The sequence below is a fragment of the Colletotrichum truncatum genome, assembly GCF_014235925.2.
Source record: "Colletotrichum truncatum strain CMES1059 chromosome Unknown Contig_0008, whole genome shotgun sequence".
In the NCBI taxonomy this organism is placed as follows: Eukaryota; Fungi; Ascomycota; class Sordariomycetes; order Glomerellales; family Glomerellaceae; genus Colletotrichum; species Colletotrichum truncatum.
This window is the reverse complement of record NW_027222405.1, coordinates 620,924-640,292: the sequence shown is the minus strand read 5'-3', so window position 1 is coordinate 640,292 and position 19,369 is coordinate 620,924. Positions and strand designations below refer to the sequence as shown.

At 50.6% G+C, this 19,369-nt stretch overlaps 7 protein-coding genes across 7 annotated transcripts; 5 read left to right on the top strand and 2 right to left on the bottom strand.

The window, feature by feature from the left end:
• Positions 1-1,102: 1,102 nt before the first annotated feature.
• Positions 1,103-2,889, top strand: CTRU02_211664 (uncharacterized protein; the record flags this gene model as incomplete). The annotated part of the gene is made up of 3 exons (XM_036732885.1): positions 1,103-1,295; positions 1,362-2,435; positions 2,504-2,889. 3 exons carry the CDS (start codon positions 1,103-1,105, stop codon positions 2,887-2,889), a joined length of 1,653 nt encoding a protein of 550 aa, XP_036575408.1.
• Positions 2,890-3,392: 503 nt separating this feature from the next.
• On the top strand, positions 3,393-3,977 carry CTRU02_211663 (MFS monosaccharide transporter; the record flags this gene model as incomplete). Its single annotated transcript, XM_036732884.1, has 3 exons — positions 3,393-3,444; positions 3,641-3,655; positions 3,769-3,977. The coding sequence occupies 3 exons, from the start codon at positions 3,393-3,395 to the stop codon at positions 3,975-3,977; spliced, it is 276 nt and encodes a 91-aa protein (XP_036575407.1).
• Positions 3,978-4,766: 789 nt separating this feature from the next.
• On the top strand, positions 4,767-5,984 carry CTRU02_211662 (MFS monosaccharide transporter; the record flags this gene model as incomplete). Its single annotated transcript, XM_036732883.1, has 2 exons — positions 4,767-5,046; positions 5,107-5,984. The coding sequence occupies 2 exons, from the start codon at positions 4,767-4,769 to the stop codon at positions 5,982-5,984; spliced, it is 1,158 nt and encodes a 385-aa protein (XP_036575406.1).
• Positions 5,985-6,381: 397 nt separating this feature from the next.
• Positions 6,382-8,462, bottom strand: CTRU02_211661 (hexose transporter protein; the record flags this gene model as incomplete). The annotated part of the gene is made up of 9 exons (XM_036732882.1): positions 6,382-6,615; positions 6,675-7,079; positions 7,142-7,473; positions 7,527-7,557; positions 7,616-7,695; positions 7,753-7,899; positions 7,951-8,054; positions 8,108-8,233; positions 8,287-8,462. The coding sequence occupies 9 exons, from the start codon at positions 8,460-8,462 to the stop codon at positions 6,382-6,384; spliced, it is 1,635 nt and encodes a 544-aa protein (XP_036575405.1).
• A 3,299-nt stretch (positions 8,463-11,761) lies between these two features.
• On the top strand, positions 11,762-12,772 carry CTRU02_211660 (alpha-L-arabinofuranosidase II; the record flags this gene model as incomplete). The annotated part of the gene is made up of 1 exon (XM_036732881.1): positions 11,762-12,772. One exon carries the CDS (start codon positions 11,762-11,764, stop codon positions 12,770-12,772), a length of 1,011 nt encoding a protein of 336 aa, XP_036575404.1.
• Positions 12,773-13,468: 696 nt separating this feature from the next.
• CTRU02_211659 (heterokaryon incompatibility protein) lies at positions 13,469-15,325 on the top strand (the record flags this gene model as incomplete). The annotated part of the gene is made up of 1 exon (XM_036732880.1): positions 13,469-15,325. The coding sequence occupies one exon, from the start codon at positions 13,469-13,471 to the stop codon at positions 15,323-15,325; it is 1,857 nt and encodes a 618-aa protein (XP_036575403.1).
• A 1,405-nt stretch (positions 15,326-16,730) lies between these two features.
• Positions 16,731-17,636, bottom strand: CTRU02_211658 (neutral amino acid; the record flags this gene model as incomplete). The annotated part of the gene is made up of 6 exons (XM_036732879.1): positions 16,731-16,784; positions 16,884-17,016; positions 17,072-17,113; positions 17,169-17,218; positions 17,268-17,303; positions 17,361-17,636. 6 exons carry the CDS (start codon positions 17,634-17,636, stop codon positions 16,731-16,733), a joined length of 591 nt encoding a protein of 196 aa, XP_036575402.1.
• Positions 17,637-19,369: the final 1,733 nt, after the last annotated feature.

Genomic DNA, 19,369 nt, shown 5'->3' with positions numbered 1-19,369 from the left:
CGGCCATAGAACTAAGCATCAAGTGCATTAAAGGCATTAGCTATGCTGTCTTCATTGGCACCTGTATATATCTCTTTGATGGAGATTTCTCAGCCGAACGACTCACTATGAGAAACACTACGGTGCGGAACTACGTAGCGGCGAGCTCATGTACCTAGCTGGCCGAAGATGCCCATCTAGTAATTTAACACGTAGCTTGGTCCTCATAACCGGGGCCGTACTAATGTAAAGAGAGACTCGATAGAGTGAGATGACAACGTCTTTGACGTGGTAGGATCGATGCAGACCGCATGCCCCATGTCGACAGTAAAGCCAAAATCCCTCCCACAAAGCCAACGTTAGCCGCAAGTTCCAGCGACGGGCCAAGGATAGCGAGCCATTGGAGTGACACCAGTCGTGTCCAAATTGTCCTCGACTTACAGCTAACCCCCATTGGATCTAGGGTTGCGGGGAAGTTGGTAGCCAAGCCTTGAAAATCCAAATTAGGCAGTATTTCGCCGGATTTCCGGCGAGTTTGCTCCTTTTCGAGGACCACGGAGTCGCCGGGTTATGAGAGTTTGTGCGGGGGTATGCCTGGCAGGACTCCAATTCAGCTTAGCACATTGGCGTCTGCTTGATGTTGCATCAACGTTTCTCAACGTCTGCTATTTGCGCTTTCGATCTATGCGAATCGTGCACCCCCTTGTCCGGCATTGACCAATCTGATCCTCTGAGATAGTAAGATGTCTTCTCCAAGGCCAGAAGTAGACGACCTACCCCGTGGGGAAGTCTTTAGCTCCTGGCCATGGCTTTCTCCAGCACTTAGCGATCCAATGTCACCGCTTCTATCCATGATTGGTGGGTAGCATCATGTCTACTGCTATTTGCCTTGGTCATGTCTGTCGGATACTTCAAGGGGATAAACTATAAAGAGTTCAGTTGAGAATCTACCCAAAACTTCCGCCCAATCCCATCTCGAAACTAATTTTGCAAACCGCAAAGTCGCAAAATCATCCTATAGCCTCGTCACATCAAACTGTGAGGCAGTAAGATCTCTATTCAGTACCCAAACTTCACATCATTTCCCTTCCAGTCTCTCTCCGTTAGCAGCCAAGCATACATCATGACGGACTTAGAAAAGTCCGAGTCAAGAAGCGGCTCACAAAGACATGTGGAAGAAGTCAATGCGAACATCATGGCCCAGGCTGATGCGCCTATAAGCTACGATTCCGATGGCATCAAAGGCATAGTGCGATCACCTTTTGTGCTTGGTGCGGCAGTTCTAGCTTCATTTGGTGGCTTCTCCTTTGGTTATGGTATGTCATTTTTATTAGACCTCTATACTCTCCAATCTGATCAGTAGAACTGATTGATTGCGCCAGATCAGGGTGTCATCTCGATCATTCTAGTCATGCCGCAGTTCCGCGAATGGTTCCCCGAAACTAGTCCCGACCATCCGAGATACGGGTTCAACACCGGGTTCATGACCGGTATGCTTGAATTCGGAGCTTTTGTCGGTTGCTTGTTTCTGCCGTACCTAGCCGACAGGATTTCCCGGAAATGGGCCCTGACGATTGCAACCTTTTTCTTCTGTGTCGGCGCCATCATTCAGACAGCCGCTCACAACTATGGCACCCTCGTGGCAGGTCGAACCATAGGCGGTGTTGGTGTCGGCACTTTAGCCATGGGTGCACCGCTTTACATCTCCGAGATCGCTCCTCCCAATCTTCGAGGATCTCTCCTTGTCCTCGAGGCAATTTCTATCGTTATCGGCGCGATTGTTGCATACTGGATTACATTCGGAACAAGGAGTATTCCCAGCGAGTGGGCTTTCAGACTTCCTTTTGCTTTGCAGATGGTCCCGGCTCTGGTTGTTGGCCTCGGAATACACTTTTTCCCCTTCTCTCCGCGATGGCTTGCAATGGTGGGCCGCGATGAAGATAGCCTTAGGTCTCTTACAAAGCTTCGCCAGGTTCCGGTATCCGACGAGCGTGTTCAGACCGAGTGGAAAGGCATTTTGTCCGAAGTTCGCTTTCAGCAGGCTATGGTAGCCCGCGAACACCCTAGTTCAAACGCCTTTACAGCTGAGATTGCTCAATGGGTTGATCTCTTCAAGCCGCGATATATCAAGCGCACTACAATTGCTCTCGCAATACCGTTTTTTCAGCAATTCTCGGGTATCAACGCGTTTGTTTACTATGCTCCTACCTTCTTCGCGGCTCTTGGACAAAAGGGAGATATGCCCCTGATTCTATCTGGCATGGTCAACATCTTTCAACTTGTCGCTGGCATTGCGACCTTCCTGTTTCTTGATCGAGTTGGCCGTAGGAGACTTGCAATCGGCGGTGGTTTCGCCATGGCTGTCCCACATCTAGTCATGGCCGGTGTTGTCGGCAAATTTAACAACAGTTGGGACCAGAACCCTGGCATGGGCTGGCTTGGTGTTGCTCTGATTTGTAAGTTTTCGAGACCCCGTTCATCTAATCGCTGCCAGCAGCACGTAACTAAGTCCGATTCATCATAGACATTTATATTCTCTGCTATGCATGCTCTTATGGACCTCTTGCCTGGACGCTACCTGCTGAGATATTTCCTAACTCCAAGCGAGCCAAAGGTGTCGGTGCTGCAACGGCAATGATTTGGCTGGCTAATTTTATTATCGGCGTCTGCGTTCCTGAGATGCTCATCAAGATTGGATGGGGTACATACTTATTCTTCGGGTGCTTTTGTGTTGCGGCTAGTATCTTTTCATACTTCATGGTCCCAGAGACCGCGCACAAATCCCTCGAGCAGATTTCTGCTTTGTTTGGGGATAATGATGTGGCAGAAGAGCAGGACTTGCGCCGTCGAATTATCGAAGAAGTCTGGACTGACCCCAAAAATCGAGTATCGAGTTTGAGTTCGGTTTAGCTTATCTAGAAAATCAAGCAACAATTCCACATGGTATTCTTAGAATCCTTACGCCAGGATTGAAAATCCACTCGATACCTTTTGTGTTACTGATGCCTCGACTGTTATTATGGCTAATGACCAAAGCATTCGTCCAAGTCCAGTTGTCTCGACCAAGGTACACAGTATGCTGCGTGTGCATCTAGACTCCACTCGTAGAAATCGCAAGCCATATGAAAGAATCAAGGGCCTTCATACATCATCAGGTCTACTTCTGTTCTTTGCAGGGACCTGTGTGCGGGGAATGACTTGCGCACAAGCATCCCTACATGTACTAAGCACTGCTAGTAAAGAAATGGAGGGTGCGGAGAAGCAGGGATTCTACCCTAAGCTACGCCCCATTTGCTCTTCTTTTATATGCCTGGCTTAGACCCACGTCCGTCAAGTTATCGGCGAACTGCTTCCTTCTTGGGCATTTCGTCATCTTCCCTCGACTATGGTCTGATGATCTTGAAAGGGCGGAAATGGCTCCACCACAACGACAGGAACGTATTGTGCCTTGCGAAAAATGCAGAGGTATGTCTATCTATCCTGTGGCTATTACTTGGTCTTATGAATGCAATTTTGTCATTATTATTGGTCCATGGAGCCATGCGCTGCACCTTTTGGGCCTAGCAAAATGCATCTCCTTCAGCCACTGCTTCTGCTCGTTTGGTTTCAAGAAACAAGGGCACAGTATAGCGAGCTAATCTGGATTATTCATCAATCATAGAAAAGCACATTAAATGTAAGCTTTCACATACTATTCTTTTTTCCCCATTAGCTTGGTTGGATACCAGAAAATGATTACGTGCACACCGGCAAAGTGAAGGTAATGTTGTTGACGATGACGAGCCGTAGGCGATGGCGAAACACCATGTTCCAGCTGCAAGAAGGCAGAGGATCGCTGCGTTAGGGTCGACAAGCGTTTCAGGTTCAAGCGTATGGTTGCTTCTAAGAAAAAGTATTCCTTCAATGCCGACCAGCCGTGGTTACACACAAATACGAGTACCGGTAAGATAACCTCTGACCTCAAGATCTTTGAGCTGGCTTTATTGTCTAGATTGTAAGCTGACAATTGCTTTGTGGCAAGTAGATCACCAGAAGCCTCTAGCAATCGTCGATGAGTCCAATAAGGGGACAATTGACAGCCCTCTACAAACTCGCCTGACAGATTCTACTGCATCACCCACCGACACCTCGACATTTCTCGGACAATCTCAATCAGCAGCTCAACTCACCGCAGCCGCTGAGGCACTACAGTCTTTTTCTCAAGGACAGCCTAGTAGTCGCTCTGAATCAACGAGTTTAGCAACTGGATCATTGTCCAACCACACTGAACGATTGATTGGGTCTTCTCGAGATTCGTCTGAAAATGGTCCTTTAGATCTAAGAAGCGGAAGCGTGTTTGATACACAGACTCAAATACATCATGAAACCTTGTCCAACTGCCAATCGGCCCCCACGCCAGCAACTTCATCGTCAGTGGGCTCGCCATATGCCGGCAGATCTGTAACAAGCCCATCAGTCCCGAGATCGATACCCGAAGGGTGGGGTAGATCTATTCCCGAGAGCCAACCGAGGCGGCAAAGTCTAGTCTCTCATCATCCGTCATCGGTGTTTGACCAGTCTACTAATAAGTCTTCGTCGAGTCTTACGGATATCACACCCACTCCTTACTTGGGCCTTCAGGAAGCATGCCTCATACGGTGCTTCATTGAGAATCTAGCTGCTGCTGTACGTCAATCTCCATGTTCTCGCCGTCATGATCATCCAATAGTGTTTGCCTTTATATACGCTGGCCTAGAGGTGCTAAAATCCACCAGTTTGATACTACTGACAGGGACCGCCACTATGTCATGGTTGTACCTCAGCGTGCAGTATATAGCCCTCTATTGATGTACGCTATATGCACAGCAGCGGCCAGATTCCTCACTCAGTTATGGTCGAAAAAGGCGCCCGGCCAGGTCATCGAGTTTAGTGGCGTCCCATTGCCCGACTTGAACAAAGAGTCTGCAATTCACTACCACAACAAGTGCATATACTACTTGATGGACACGTCAACTGACCCGGCACACCCTTGTACCGATGACGCCCTGACTGCCATCACTATCCTCCGATATCATGAGCAAGTCGACAGTAGGTACAATCTCTGTGACAAGATTTTATAGACCCCTTGGCTGATAGTCCTTCCCTTAGCCCACCTCACTGGTTCAGATGATGAAACATACATCAGAGCAGTCCAAGCTGTATTCCACGCACAACAACAAGACACTATCGGTCTTGTTAGTATCGTCCATCACCCTCAACGCGGCTCGGATATCTATGCCCAAAATATGCCCTCATTAAGGCATTCTGCAACTCTCATAGCTCTTCGTCAGGAAATATGGTCGGTTCTTCTCTACCGCCGCCCTTTTCGACTCCCGCTTTACGGTGCCGAGGACTGCTCACAATTCAATGCCGACATAACGGCCGCCGACGACTTCGACTGGGCCAACCGCATCCTGGTCTGGTGTGCCTATGTTCTCAAATTCTGTTTTGGGACAGTTTCTGATAACGTCGGCGAGTCTGAGGACCCAAAATCATTGGCTGAGCAATGGGAGGCTCTCAAGATGTTTGAGCGCCGTTGGGACACCCATTTGCCACCTCATTATAGGCCACTTGCTTATCAGGAACGTGATCCGGAAAAGGGAGAATACTTTCCCAAGATATGGCTTGCCAATGACTGCCAGGTACTCGCGCAGCAGCACATTCTACTGACCCGCGTTATACTCGCAGTTCATGGCGAGAAGAATCAACGTCTTGGTATCGGTGCGCAGGCAGCGAATCAAGCACTCGAGGAATTCCTCCGGGAATCAACCCGAAAGATATGTGGGCTTGCTTTGTCGAACTCCAAGAGCCAAACAGGCATGGTAACCGCCGCGGTTGGTATATCTCTTTGTGGAGAATATTTTCAGGAAAAAGGAGAACAACAAGCCATTATAGATTTCATGGAAAGTTTGGAATCTCTACATGCGTGGCCTACCAGCTCCGTAGTGGATGCTTTGAGAATAGCATGGGATTCCCATTCTGCATGATGAAAATAGGTTAATATAAGAGACTTGATTTAATACGCCTATACATATGGGCCGGGGGTTTTCGGCCATTCTTGGAGTCTTGATATAGCATCTCAATCACCTCAATTACTTTTCTTGCTTTTCAAACTTTGCCAGAAAAACCCGCTTTCTGGCATCACCGTGCCGGCGTTCTGAAACAGGCATATGAAGGACCAAATTATGCGTGGACTGGAATGCAGTGAATAGATTCAATATTCTTGTTTCATTTAATGATTTTGAAGAAGACTTTACAGGCTACACAGCTTTTATACTGCCATATTGCCTATGGGGTAAAGTTACGAGAGAAAAGAAGACAGCCAATCTTTGTCTTAGCTTCGTCCAAAGGTTATATCCTGTAAACATCCACCTCTTTGATAAATCAGTCTCGCTGCACTCCTTTGGTGTCCATGGGTTGAGTTAGTTCAGGGACACCATCCGCATGCTCACTGTCACGGCCATTATAGATATGGCCTTCTTTTTCGATCTGTTGGATATCAAGCTGGGCAACATGTGCACCTGGGCCGTCGATGACCTTGGCGAGCTCCTCAAGTGTGGGACCCTTTGTTTCAACGTACTTGAAGTAAACGAAGCAGAGCTCAAGGAAGATCCAGCACTGTGGATGGCGTTAGCAGGCCACCCGTGCAGATACGTAACTGTGGGTATATGACTTACGGTGTAAATGAGGTAAAGTTTCCAGGTCTCTCCTTCGAAGTGATCGAGAGCAACTGGGTTCGCATAGTTGTTGAGGGTAAGCGCTGACTGAATAGCGACGTTCAAAATCATCAGACCCTTGGCTCGGAGTGAGTAGGGCAAAATTTCGACTGCGTAGCCGATCAAGAGACCAGACCAAGCAATGGCGTACGCCACGTTGAACACCCAAATGAAAAAGATCATGGCGTGGTTGGCGCCCGGAGAGCCATACTCTTCGTACAGCGCGCAGGTCAAGGTCCAGAAGATGAATGTACCGAACATGCCGCCAGTAGAAAGTAGGAAAATGGGACGCCGTCCAAACTTGTCAACCAGAAGCGCGAATGAGATGGAAACAATGAGCGAGACCATAGAGGATCCAGCGGAGAGCTGTTCAGTACGCCTCATTAGTTTCATAGCAATGTCACTAGTTCAAAGAGGACAATACTCACGCCGAGCTTTTGAGTGGAGCCTGTAATTCCTGCATTGTCGTATAGGATGTTGGTGTAGTTGGAGATAATGGCGTTTCCGGACCATTGAGAGAAGATTCCTAGGGAGATGAGGATCATAAACCGATATCGGTTACCCGGTGTCCTGAAGAAATCAAGGTAACTGCTGTGCTCCTTTGCGGCCTGCTCCATCTTGATAGTTTCTGTGATTTCGCGGTATTCAAACTTTACAGTTGGATGCTCGACATTGCCATTAGTGTGGTATTTGGCGAGAATCTGCAGAGCTTGATCGAGTTTGTCGTTTGCGATTAGGTATCGTGGAGATTCGGGAACCCCTGTCAAGTTAGTTGGTAAGTAATTTGCACCTTCTGGAAGCGCCTCAACTTACACCAAATTCCAATAACCTGGACAACTGAAGGCTAACATGCAAGTCAGTATGATGGCTCTACACTTTGTAAACCAGGTAGGTGTAATTACCAAGGCTTGTAGCAGGGCTGGAATCCTCCAGGACCACTGATTGTCCAAAAAGTCGGTGCCGAATGACGTCCACGCAACGACTTGTGACGCATGTTAGCATTCGTGACCCAAAATCAGAATTGAGTGCTTGTACTTACTCAAGGCTCCAACATTCCAAAGACAGTTGTAAACTGTGGTAAGTCTTGCACGATGTTGAGGGTGGCAAATTTCTGTAAGCAGCATTGGTGACGCCATCTGCGAGAAGGAGTTTCCGAAGCCAAGCAGCACACGACCTCCCATGAAGCCTTCCAGGGGTTAGCAGAATGCCAACGAATACTCAGTTAGAGGAAGAATACCGCCCATGTTCTGGCAGAAGGCCTGAAGCGCCGCGCCAGCGATAGTAATGATACCTCCAATGACGATGGGAAGCCGACGACCCCAGTTATCGGTAAAGTATGGTCTATAAAAGATCAGCCATTTGCAGCTCATTGAGAGTTGTAGTTTCTTGCGTACACAATTGGAATGGATGCCAAACTCCCAATCTGGTAGAGGGCGGCGAGAAGACCTAGGAGGTGATCGCTGGGTCTGTCGAAATAATCCTTCCATGACTCGAAGTTTTGGACGGAATTGAAGAACATTCTGCGTGATTTAGCCACTGATTCACGCTATTGAACTTTGCTAAGTGTTCATACCCATCGTAACCAGTGCTGGCGGAAGCAATGCAGAGAATGAATGCATGCCAATATAACTTTCGGAGGCCTGGGTCGCGATACCAGATGACATGCTCAAATTCCGGAGCTTCTTGCTGGGCATGGGCCGTCGCCTCCTGATTCGGTTTCGAACCCTTGAATTTGGAGAAGGGCCCCATACTGTAATTTTTACGGCAAGATCTGTCAAGAGGGCTTTGAAAATGATACTCTGCGAAGAGTTAAAGAGAGGAAAACCGGAGTGCCTGGCAATCCACTCTCCATGGTAAGACATAAGCAGTGGGGAACCCCAGGTCTATATATCTGGGGAAACATGGCGTTAAAGACAATCACCGGCCTATCGGGTGATCATTCCGCCTCCTGGTCTTGAGATTGCAAAGTCGCACAACATGGAATAGTCTTGGGTCATGATTTCCTGGGGCAAGGCAAATTGCCTGGGCATAATCAGTGCTCTCATGACACAACCCATGAGAGCCCCCAAGTCTGCCCAAGAGCTGCCATGGCTGCGGCTAAGTGAGCACCCCAGACTGCAATGGAGACTTGTAAGATCAACTGGCCAGACAGAGACGTCCATAGACTAACGAGGCTGGGAGTTATCCAATGGCAGCCGTGATGCTATTTAGCCGAATTAGTCTTGGACAGTGGAGTGCCGCGAGGCCAAGGCTGGGAAACCAGTCTCTCGTTGGAATACCGAGACTCTGCCTAGGCTGCCAAGCGACCTGGTGGATACATATCATGGAGTTTGCTTCCTACCCGAGCAGGCGAGGCCTCGGCATTGTTAAGCTCTCATCGCCCATCAAATGACCCGAATTGGCTGAGTTTGTGTGGGAGTATCGCGCAGCTTTCAAGACAGGTTCGCATCACAAGAGCCTAATAAGGTGCACACGACTTCGATCGCTTTGGGTTCTAGACTTGCCAATCATCATCGGGCGAGCTGAGGCTCTGGCACGAGGCTTAGGGAGGTGTCGAGATCCTTTCCATTGGTGCGACCGGCCAACGGCCTCTGGCTATGATTCTTGCTTCTGTCAGAAAATCGCAACTTCGATGCAATAGACGGAAAGCCACCCGCCGTGGCTTTATCGTGTTATTGGATACCAAGTATGGGAGACAGGAAATGTCGGATGGGTCTCAAGCTGGGCTGGCTCTGAGAATAAGACCACACGACCATGGGATTTCGGTCCTGGTTTCCATTCAGATTTTCTCTAACGACGAGGCCCTCTTGGTGTATTTCAGCATCTTACTGGTTATTGGATAGGATGTCACCTGATTATGTGCTTGGTTTCTTCCTAGTTTGAAATGTCAGCCAAAGCGGGAGGGAAATCCCCACAGTTAAGACCTTGGCTTCTACCAAAAAGCTGCTGCCAATGTTCAAACAAGGCCGGCTTGGCTTCCCCAACAGGATCGTCGGAGATGTTTGGAGAACGAAAAGGATTGCCGAGAGCGTAATAAGCGAACTTGGGTACTGATTTTCTGACACTATCGGATTCTCGGAACGCAGACTAATATGAAGTGCAACGCGTTGTTCTATCTTGAGATAGGGTGAGCAATCACAAGATCTGTATGAAAATTTAGAGCAACACTTTTCAAGGGTCAGACCATATTTTCCAAGCCCCAAAGTTTGCCAGAAGCCAGCTCCATTGTATTTGCTAGGTCGCTGTGTATCATGAACATTTTGAAAGAACTGCCCAAAAACCTTTGTTGATCCAACATCACCACTGTGTTGGTTGAACGATGGAAACTCATTATTGGAAAGATGATTTACGAGTTTGAGACCATCTTGAACTTAAAATTTACATGACGTTGATAAAGCCACCTGGAAAGGAACAACATCCTGATATTATTGGAGAATCAAATCTGAATCTCCATGTGCGTAAAAAGGATAAGTGCAGCCATTAGAACAGGAAAAGCCTCTTCAGGATTGAGTTGATAGCCCTACCCAAGAGCCGGCAACTGATGTGACATGATTACATCACCGGCTAGAACCACGATAACTATCATCCTCCTGTTGCTTCTGGAACTTGGGACATAGTCAGCATTGCAGTTGCGGATACGCTTACTTTAATACAACCCCTACACTGAGCGAATCAGAAGCTCAATAGCTTCGCCTTTGATGGAGGGAAGCTAGAAATCGACAATTGTCCCTGTATGAGCTCCGAGCCCGGCCGCGAGAGGTTTGAGTCATGGCACAGGAGCATGACGGCCGTGCCGCCCTCAGAGAAGGATTGCAACCGGCGCCAGGAGTGAAACTTTAAAACCTCCCTCAGCCACATTTCTAGAACAAATATGGCTGTAGACACATGGAAGCAAATATTGCAGGACCTAGATGAGAATCAAAAACGAAACTTCATATTCGCCCAAGAAACCCCAAGTTATCGCAAGTGCTCCTTAGGAGGCCACCCCGACGCCATCTTAGAGTCTGAGTCAGGTTATGACGCGGTCCAAAGATCAGGCTTGTGGACCGCTGGAAATGGTGCCAAGGCTCTTGGGAAATGCAAGGCGGTATTGTTTGGATGGGGTTCTTTGACTCGGCATTTGCTTCTAGGTTATCATCCCTTGTTTGCAGGCAGAAGGCCGTCGGTGGGAGGATCCTTGGAGGAGGATATTTACGGATCAAAGCAACAACATATGGGGTGATCTGCTCTTGGATGCCCTACCCCTGGCCCTGGATCCAGTTGTACCTTGTTCAAGTAGTCTGGCTTGGCAAGCTGAAAAGACCGTCTGCCGTTTCACGCACATTTTGTCAATTCAGCCATCATTAGTGATTTACAGTAATGCAGTCTAGGCCAAACTAGATAGGAAGCCCACGCGACAAATCAAGCCTTCCACTACATCATCGTTCATGAATGTTTCTATTCCCATGCAGGCATGCCTGAAACAACAAACAACGCCGCTTGGTGCTAGCAACTTTTGGACTAGCAGATCGACGGCGGCCGCTAATAGTAGCCCAACGGCGCCGTGGGTTTGGGGAAGACGTTCGTGTTGATGATCTAGGGTCTTGTCGGCATTGATCCCGTCCACTGATGAATGTTTACAGCCTTTTCACGAGCAAGCTCTCTACCGGACACAGCCATTTGGACACTCTACATTATCTTTATCCAAGCAATGAGAAAATAGGGTTTCAAGAATTCTTCATTTGAAGAACCAGCCAGCGGAGGGCGTTCATCAACTTGGGGCGATCATGCGGAGAAATGACGCAAAGCCCGGGGCGCCGCCAGTGTCCCTGTAGCCCGAAACATAAGATGACCATGCCTGAAACGCCGGTGACGTTCCTCTAGTGGGCTAGACGTGCGCGGCCTTAATCTTACTTTTAGGGCACTCAACTTGTGATGCGATTTCAGAACAAAAGTCCAACGGATAGAGACAGACTACACAACTAGTCACACCCTGACACAATCTATGGTTTTCGAACTGAATCTCATGAGATTTTGATAGCTAAAGTTCGTGGTTTGAGTGCTCAATCATGTCCAATCGAACCATCTGCGGCGTCGACACCCCCGACCCCTGGATCATAGCGGGCAACGGGAAATTCTACTTTACCTTCACTCTCGACAATCGCATTGAGATTTGGTGCTCGAACAAACTGGAGGACTTTCACCAATGCCATAAATCCGTTATCTGGCAACCGGCTCCGGGTAGCCCTTGGTCCGTCAACATATGGGCGCCGGAACTGCACTATCTCAAAGGAAGTTGGTACATCTACACCTGCGGTGCGCCGCCTGGCGTTGGCAACCCTGGTCACCGAACGACTCTCCTCCGTTCGTCGTCGCAGGACCCGATGGACCCCGCGGGATGGGAGTTTCTTGGGCCGTTGAAGGGCATGCCGGATCACTGGTCCATTGACGCCACGGTTTTTAGTCCCAATGGACACGATTTATACTGCTGCTGGTCTGGGTGGCCGATTGGCGACCACTCCGATAGAGAGCAGGACTTGTTCCTGATCAAGATGGCTAGTCCGGAAGAAGCCATCGCCGAGACCCTGGTCTGCATATCCCGCGCTGAATTGCCATGGGAGAGGCCGGATGACGGTCGGAGGGGCGTGAATGAGGGGCCAACATGGGTTGACATTCCGGGGTATTTCAGAGGCATCGTGTACTCCGCCGACGGGAGCTGGACGAGTCGATATAAGCTTGGATTACTGCCGCTTGTCGGACAGGATCCTCTCAACCCCGCATCTTGGGCGAAGAGATCGACGCCCCTGTTGAAGAGCCACCAACGGTGCGGAGGTCCGTACGGGCCGGGGCACGCGAGTTTTCTGCCGAACCCACACGATAGGAGCCGGGTCTACTGCGTATACCATGCAACGGCCAATTTTGGGGAGGGATGGGCGAACAGGAAGGCTAGGGTGATTGACATGGGACCGGAGTGTTTTGGGCCTCACGCACATCCGCTGTGCTGCGCGTTGGAGAACCATGTTCCTAAACACCACAAACTTGAAGCTGGGCTGAAAAGAGGATCATGCACCATGTCGTGAGACGCTGTTGGATAGCAGTTATGCAACTTCATGTACATTTCTTCGCAAGGCACCGCACAGTAGAGTCAATGAAACCCAGTGTTCCACCACCTCGGTAATCAGGCCTTCTTCATCTTCGGCATTTTCGATACAACTCGTCGCCGTTGTGCTGGTATCGGACAGATGAGATGAGACGGGACGGATTTCGAAGGACTCAAGAACCAATAACAACTGGCTCAAACAAACACCTCGCCGAGCATAAGCTATGGTCAGAGACGTTTGCTCAACCGTGAGCGCAGGGCCGGGTCTCGATGCAATGCAAGTCAATGGAAACACTCCCTCCCTCTACCCCTCCAACGTCCAATCATTCCAGGACCGAAAATCAAAACCCAACGTCCGTTCGCCCACGGCGATCGGACTTCGAGACGGCGCTAGAAGCCTAATATTAGTGCTCGGCGCCGCCAGTTTGGGCCTCGCGCATCTCACCCTGCAGACCAAAGCCTGAAGTGGCGCAATGGGCGCAGTGGCAGTGTCGGTGAACCCCCATCACGAAGGCCGGTGCGCTTGTCCGGCGATGAGAGCTTACATTAAATATGACAATGTCGACCTTTCTTCGCCTGCTTTTGCCTGCTTTCTGACCTTAATTTTGCAATGTTGGAAGGGCTGTCACGACGACGTGTCAATCTACCGGAAACAATGACGCTCAACGACGTTTGCATGGCCGCGGCGGCGGTGACAATCACGCGGATCGATAACAGAATCAGCAGCATTCCTGCATCGGCCAGCCGTTCATCCTATCAATACACTCCCTTGGAAAGGGACCAGATACGCCTCGTCGTCCTCGTACCGGGCCACGGTTCGGACCCGATCACCGTCCGCATCCTCATCTGCCACCGCAGAGATGCGCCCCCCTATGAGGCCGTATCGTACACATGGGGAGATGATGCTGCCCTCAAGCAGAACATCGAGGTCCTCCCTCCGGTTCTAACTCGAGGGAATACGACCTTGTTGTCCGTCCCCCAGAGCTGCGCCTCTGTCCTCCGCACCCTCCGCTCGTCATCCGTACCCCGCATACTCTGGATGGACGCTCTCAGCATCAACCAATCAAACCTACACGAACGAAGCCTGCAGGTCCGGATCATGCCGAAAATCTACCGCACAGCCTCGAAGGTCGTGATCTGCCTGTCCAAGACTTCGTCCGAGGACCACACCGAGGCGGTGGAGTTCATCGCTCGCGGCCGCTTCAAGAACGCGCCCCCGGCAACCTTGGCCGCGGTCAACGCGCTGTTCAAACACCCATGGTTCTCCCGTACCTGGGTCATCCAGGAGGTCGCCAAGGCGAGAAATGCAATCGTCCTGTACAACGATACTTACACGCCATGGTCCAACTTCTCTCTCTGCGCCAAGATGCTGTCCTTGGACGTCCCCGTGGCGTCGCCCATTCGACGTCTGCGGCAGAGAGGCTTCATCGACACCATCACCACAGACCAGTTTGTAAAAGCCATCTGCGAGGCGACGGCGTGCGACTGTCGGGACCCGAGAGACCGCGTGTTTGCCTTCCTGTCCATGTACCCCACCATGATGAGCAAGGCAGAGATTGAACAGTATCGGTCATCGGGGTATTCTGGAAGGGCAGGTGAGAGGGGTGAAGAGTCGAGGAGAAAAGGCGATGCTATCGAGCGGGAATCAGGAGTGAGGACTGTCCGGGGAGCGGACGAGAACGGAAAGGCGCCGCAGAGAATCACGAACTACGCTTACTCTGTCGAAACGGTATACACACAATTTGCGGCCCTGCTGTTGAAAAACCAGGGTCTCGATTTCTTATCCGCTGTCCAAGGTCGCTCTACTTCACATAGTCTGCCGAGCTGGGTGCCTGACTGGAGGGCCAAGGGCAGCCGAACGATCCTGGCGCATCTCCCTCTGACCGAGTTCAACGCCGGCGGGCACTGGGAGAACCAGGTGTTCCGTATCCTCCCTGCCACAGACGACAGCCTGACTGAAAGGCTTGAAGTTTCAGCGATACGTGTTGGAGAGATTAGCAAGCTCGGAGACACGTGTGATGTGAATGTTCCTGGGTGGGAGGACATCGTCTTCCGACAGTGGAGGAGTCTTGCTGAGGGCGCTTGGAAAGCCGGCAATCCGAAGGACTGCTCGACCAAGGCGTTGTCAGATTTCGTTCAAACAATCATGACCGACTCAGACAACGAATTCGTCGACACGCAAAGATCAATCTGCCAACGGTTGTCTGGGCCGAAATCTAAGCAACAGGAAACAAAGACACTCCTGGCGGGATTAGACGATGAAGCGGTTACAAAACTGCGCATCAGCTGCCACGGACGAAGGCTTTTCGTAGCAGCAAACGGAGCCATGGGTCTGGTGGCAAGCGAAAGCGAAGAACGGGATTTCGTCGCGGTCCTCCCGGGCGCAAGACTGCCGTACAGCTTCCGTCATCGCTACGATCTCGCGTCCACAGAGGTCGAGTTGGTTGGCGAATGCTTCATTCAGGGCATGATGAGGGGAGAAGCTTTGGCTGGAAGCTCATCCTTCCTGAGGAACGAGATCAGGATATGCTGATATGATCATGTTTGATGATGCAAATTTCGGATATTTGATACAAGAAGCAAGGCGTATACAATGGGCAAAGCGGGTGTTTTCCGGATCGTATTAGAACGGTGTTTTAGGTATCTCTGGTATCATAAGCGGTTAGGCTCTGCATGATAAATAATTATGCAAAAGCTCGCGAACGGCTCTCAATCAAATCTACAAAGTATTTAAATCATCCTTCCAGCTGGGTATTATCCACAAATATACTCTGTGCCTCAGATTCCGTTGCTCGCACAGCTAAAGATCTTTCCGACCGTGCCAGCTTCGAACTCCTGGATGATGCCCTCGACACTGGCGTACGTTCCAACTGTCAAAAACAGAACACCTGTAAGGATAATGACGATGTTGAGTGCGATCGAGGCCAGGTCAATAAGCTTGTTTGGTCTGGGGACGCCGGCGCGGTCGTCTGCGCTTCGCATGCGGAAGTAGGCGACTCCCCAGAAGATGAAGCCGAAGAAGGAGTCAAAGAGCGAGGACATTAGGGAAAGCACTGGCTATCGTTAGATTGCACACGTCAAGGGCAAGTTGCGGGCGGTACTTACGGGAAGAGAAAAAGGGAATCAACTCGGCGATCAGGAAGGCCAAAAGCCAAAGAGCAACTAACGATTGTCAGCGAGGATTCACCTTTAGACAGGTTTTGTAGACTTACGCAGGATGGTAGCCCACGAGCCCCAGCCGACCCAGGTGTGCTCATGCACATGCTTGGTGCCCTTGAAAATGCGGAAGAAGAGGAATCGGCTGGAAACACTGGCGTACAAAACACCAAGGAAGATGAGGGTAGGGATCATGAAGGAGAAAGACACCTTCTTGAAGACATCCTCAAGAGAGCCAAAAGCAGGGGCAGTCATGTACTGGTTTCCGGTGTAGGCGTAGATGACGGCGCCGACGATGCTGAAGACAATGATCTCGCCAATGGTGACGGCCCACAGAGCCTTGGGGAAGTCACTGGGAGTTTTGTCAGTAAAAACGCTCGCGGCAGATGCAAGTCTGTAAACCTACCGAGGGTCTTTCATCTCAGCGATGAAGCTGGGGAGAGTAATCTGTCCGATGAAGGTGTAGCTGATGTTCAAAAAGGCATTCATGCCGGCGACGAAAGAAGTGCTGGGCAGGGGAATGGCGGTAACAATCGGGTTACCACCAACTTGCGAGACGCCGTTCTTGTCGACATAAGAGGAGCGAGGGTCGTAGCCGGCGGGGTGGGCTTGGATACCGGCAAAGATTGTAGCCAGGAGCACGGAGATGAATGTAAAGACAGCGGAGGCGGTGCCGGCCTTGGAAAGGGCGTCGAAGGTGCGCGGAAGCGAGCAAACCCAGCAGATGATGGTGACGACAATGGAAAAGACGACAGTGCGGCAGGCGACTGGGTCCGTCTCGGTCATGGTGTTGAGATACTTTGCGCCAACCAGCACGTGGAGACCCTAGATTCGACGTTAGTGTTGAAGTTTGTCGCATCTCATTGCATCACTGACCTGGATGAACTGGTAAACGTTAGCAGATATATCTATGTAGCAATGACAGGAGAACATACCGTGTTGTTCAGGATGAACATGACCGCAGTCGCATACCACGCCCACTTCTTACCCCAGAATAGCATCTGGCCAATGTCACAAACATCGCGAACTTCGGGGTGTCTCAAGCAGAACTGCCAAAGGATCAAGGAGCTGTCGACGGCGTCAGTGTTTATGGACGAGACCAAACATCGCAAAATTAACGTACGTGTAGAGGACGATCAGGGCAACGACAGCTGTAAGAATAAGACTGTAAAGACGGTCAGCATTGCGCTCTTATTCAACATATCGAATCAGACACATACCCCGGTACGAGTCCAAGAATGCTATAAGACCACGGAAAGCTCATGATAGCCTGCAATCGTTAGTCGCGACGGACCACAGTCTATCAGCGGTTAACTCACCAAGCAGATGTACTCGGAAAACAAGAGACCGGCAGTCTACGCTCATCGTCAGCAAGATGTTAACCCCGTCACAAACAAACACCTGAATCTCACCTTCTGCCAACTGCACGTCCGGTACTTGATGGCATGACCGTCCTCCTCGGCGAGCTGCTTGCCGAGAATCGCATCGGCGCTCGCCTCGCTGTCGGAGCCGTCGACGAGGCCTTCCTGCACGGGTGCTATCCTAGGCCCGACCTTTGTGTTGCGCCCGCCGAACCAGGCGCTGTATCCCGTCGAGCCGCCCCTCTCGGCGTCGGCGCGGGCGAAGTTGAGCTCGGCAGCGGCCTTGTCGACCGCGGTCGGCTCAGGTTGGCGGAGGCCCTTGTCCATGGCGACGATTGAGCTGAAAGACACGTCTGAGTATGTCGATATGTAAGTAATTACTGCCAATCAAGACGGTTTCTGTCTAATACTGGCGTGCAATGGGTGGGGAGATCTTTGATATGATCTAGTCGACTGAGCTGCCTGAAAAAGAGGCTGCTACTATGCGACAATGCGACGGAGAAAGATCCGGGAGATGAAGGACGAAGATCTTTTGGGAAGAGATGAAGTGGATCAACCTTCAGACACAGACTTTGGACAGGGAGAACAGAGAACGAGAGCACGTGGGACGTGCGAGGTATATGAAGCAAGTAGGAGAATTCAAGGCAAAAGACAGAAAAGATCAGCCAAAGCTGCTGCAATGTGCAATGTGCAGTATGTCCCTCGGCACTTGGAGTCGCAATTCGCCCACGGGTCCCCCCCTGCAAGCCAAAGGTACTAAATGGGGTCCGGGAAACGATAGAAAGGTCATCCATCGTAGGTAACATGATGACAGTACATCCGGAAACATTAGCTCGTAGGTGGAAATCCCATGTACATTTGGCACTAGTTCATGGGTAAAGTAGCATGGCTTCTTCCTCCGCAGAGATTGCGATACCCGCCGGCGTGGGAACCGGACCCAATGGGAACGAGTAACGAATTCGAAGACGCGGGAGGCAACGATAAAGCTTGGAGCAGATTACTGGGAAAAAAAGGTGGAACGGCGTCCGCACCGGTCAGAGTTTTTCTTACAGCTGCAAAGTGCTTAGAGATATGGATAGTCTGGGATGGTCGAAGAGCACGTCATCGCGGGATATGGAGATGGCGTCGAACCATAGCGTCGCATCTAGTGAGAGTACACAACAAGTCTGACACGTTTGTATAGGCTGGTCCGCCCCCCAAAGGGCCCCGGAGGAACTTGCCATGGTACCATGCAAAGGAGGGGTCGGGAATAGTATACAACAAGAGACACGCTCGCCTATATTGCAGAACCAGTGATAGTGCTTTCGTAGGCGGCGAGGTTTTCCATTACGTGGTCCTGGAACAATGAAACACAAATGTTGAAAGAATACATACACGAGTGGGCAGTTTGGTGCTCTAGCGGCCCCGACAGACGAACGTTTTTCTGCGGCCCTCTAGGACTGTCTAGTGCGGCGCCGCTGAGGGACTGGTAAGGATTGTGTGTTCGAATAGCAGCCAATGGAGTGGGAGACTCGGAAGGGGGGATAGCAGGGATCGACAGATACAAGCATCGAAGGCGGCGCCACCAGAAAAGCTTGCCCCCCCCCGAGAGAGTGACGTCGGTTGCTAACCTGTGTGATGAGTAGACCCGGATGCTTTGTGCCAGTGCCAAGCAACAGAGTCAAGAGATGGCCAAGAGATGAGGCACTTCTCGGCATGGGAGACATGACTTGGCAGGGCAAAGGTTGCCACATGGAAAGCAAGTGAACTATTAGCTTGGCCGTCAAAGAAATATACCCCATCACTATTACCCTCCCTCATGGGCCCCTCTAACACATCATATCTTGGTTTCCTTTTGTTGTCCATTCATCTGGCCCCGAGTCAGATCTGCTTTTGGCGGCACTACTACTATTACTACTACTACTCTTTACTACTACTAGTATGTACAGTACGGAGTACATCAGGCGAAGAGACTTTGGGCGTGAAACTGGGGATGCCAGACACCACCAACGGTGGCCCCAGTGCCGCTTGGCCCCCCTCGGATGACACCAAGCCAGGATACAGCATGCAGAATGCAGGGC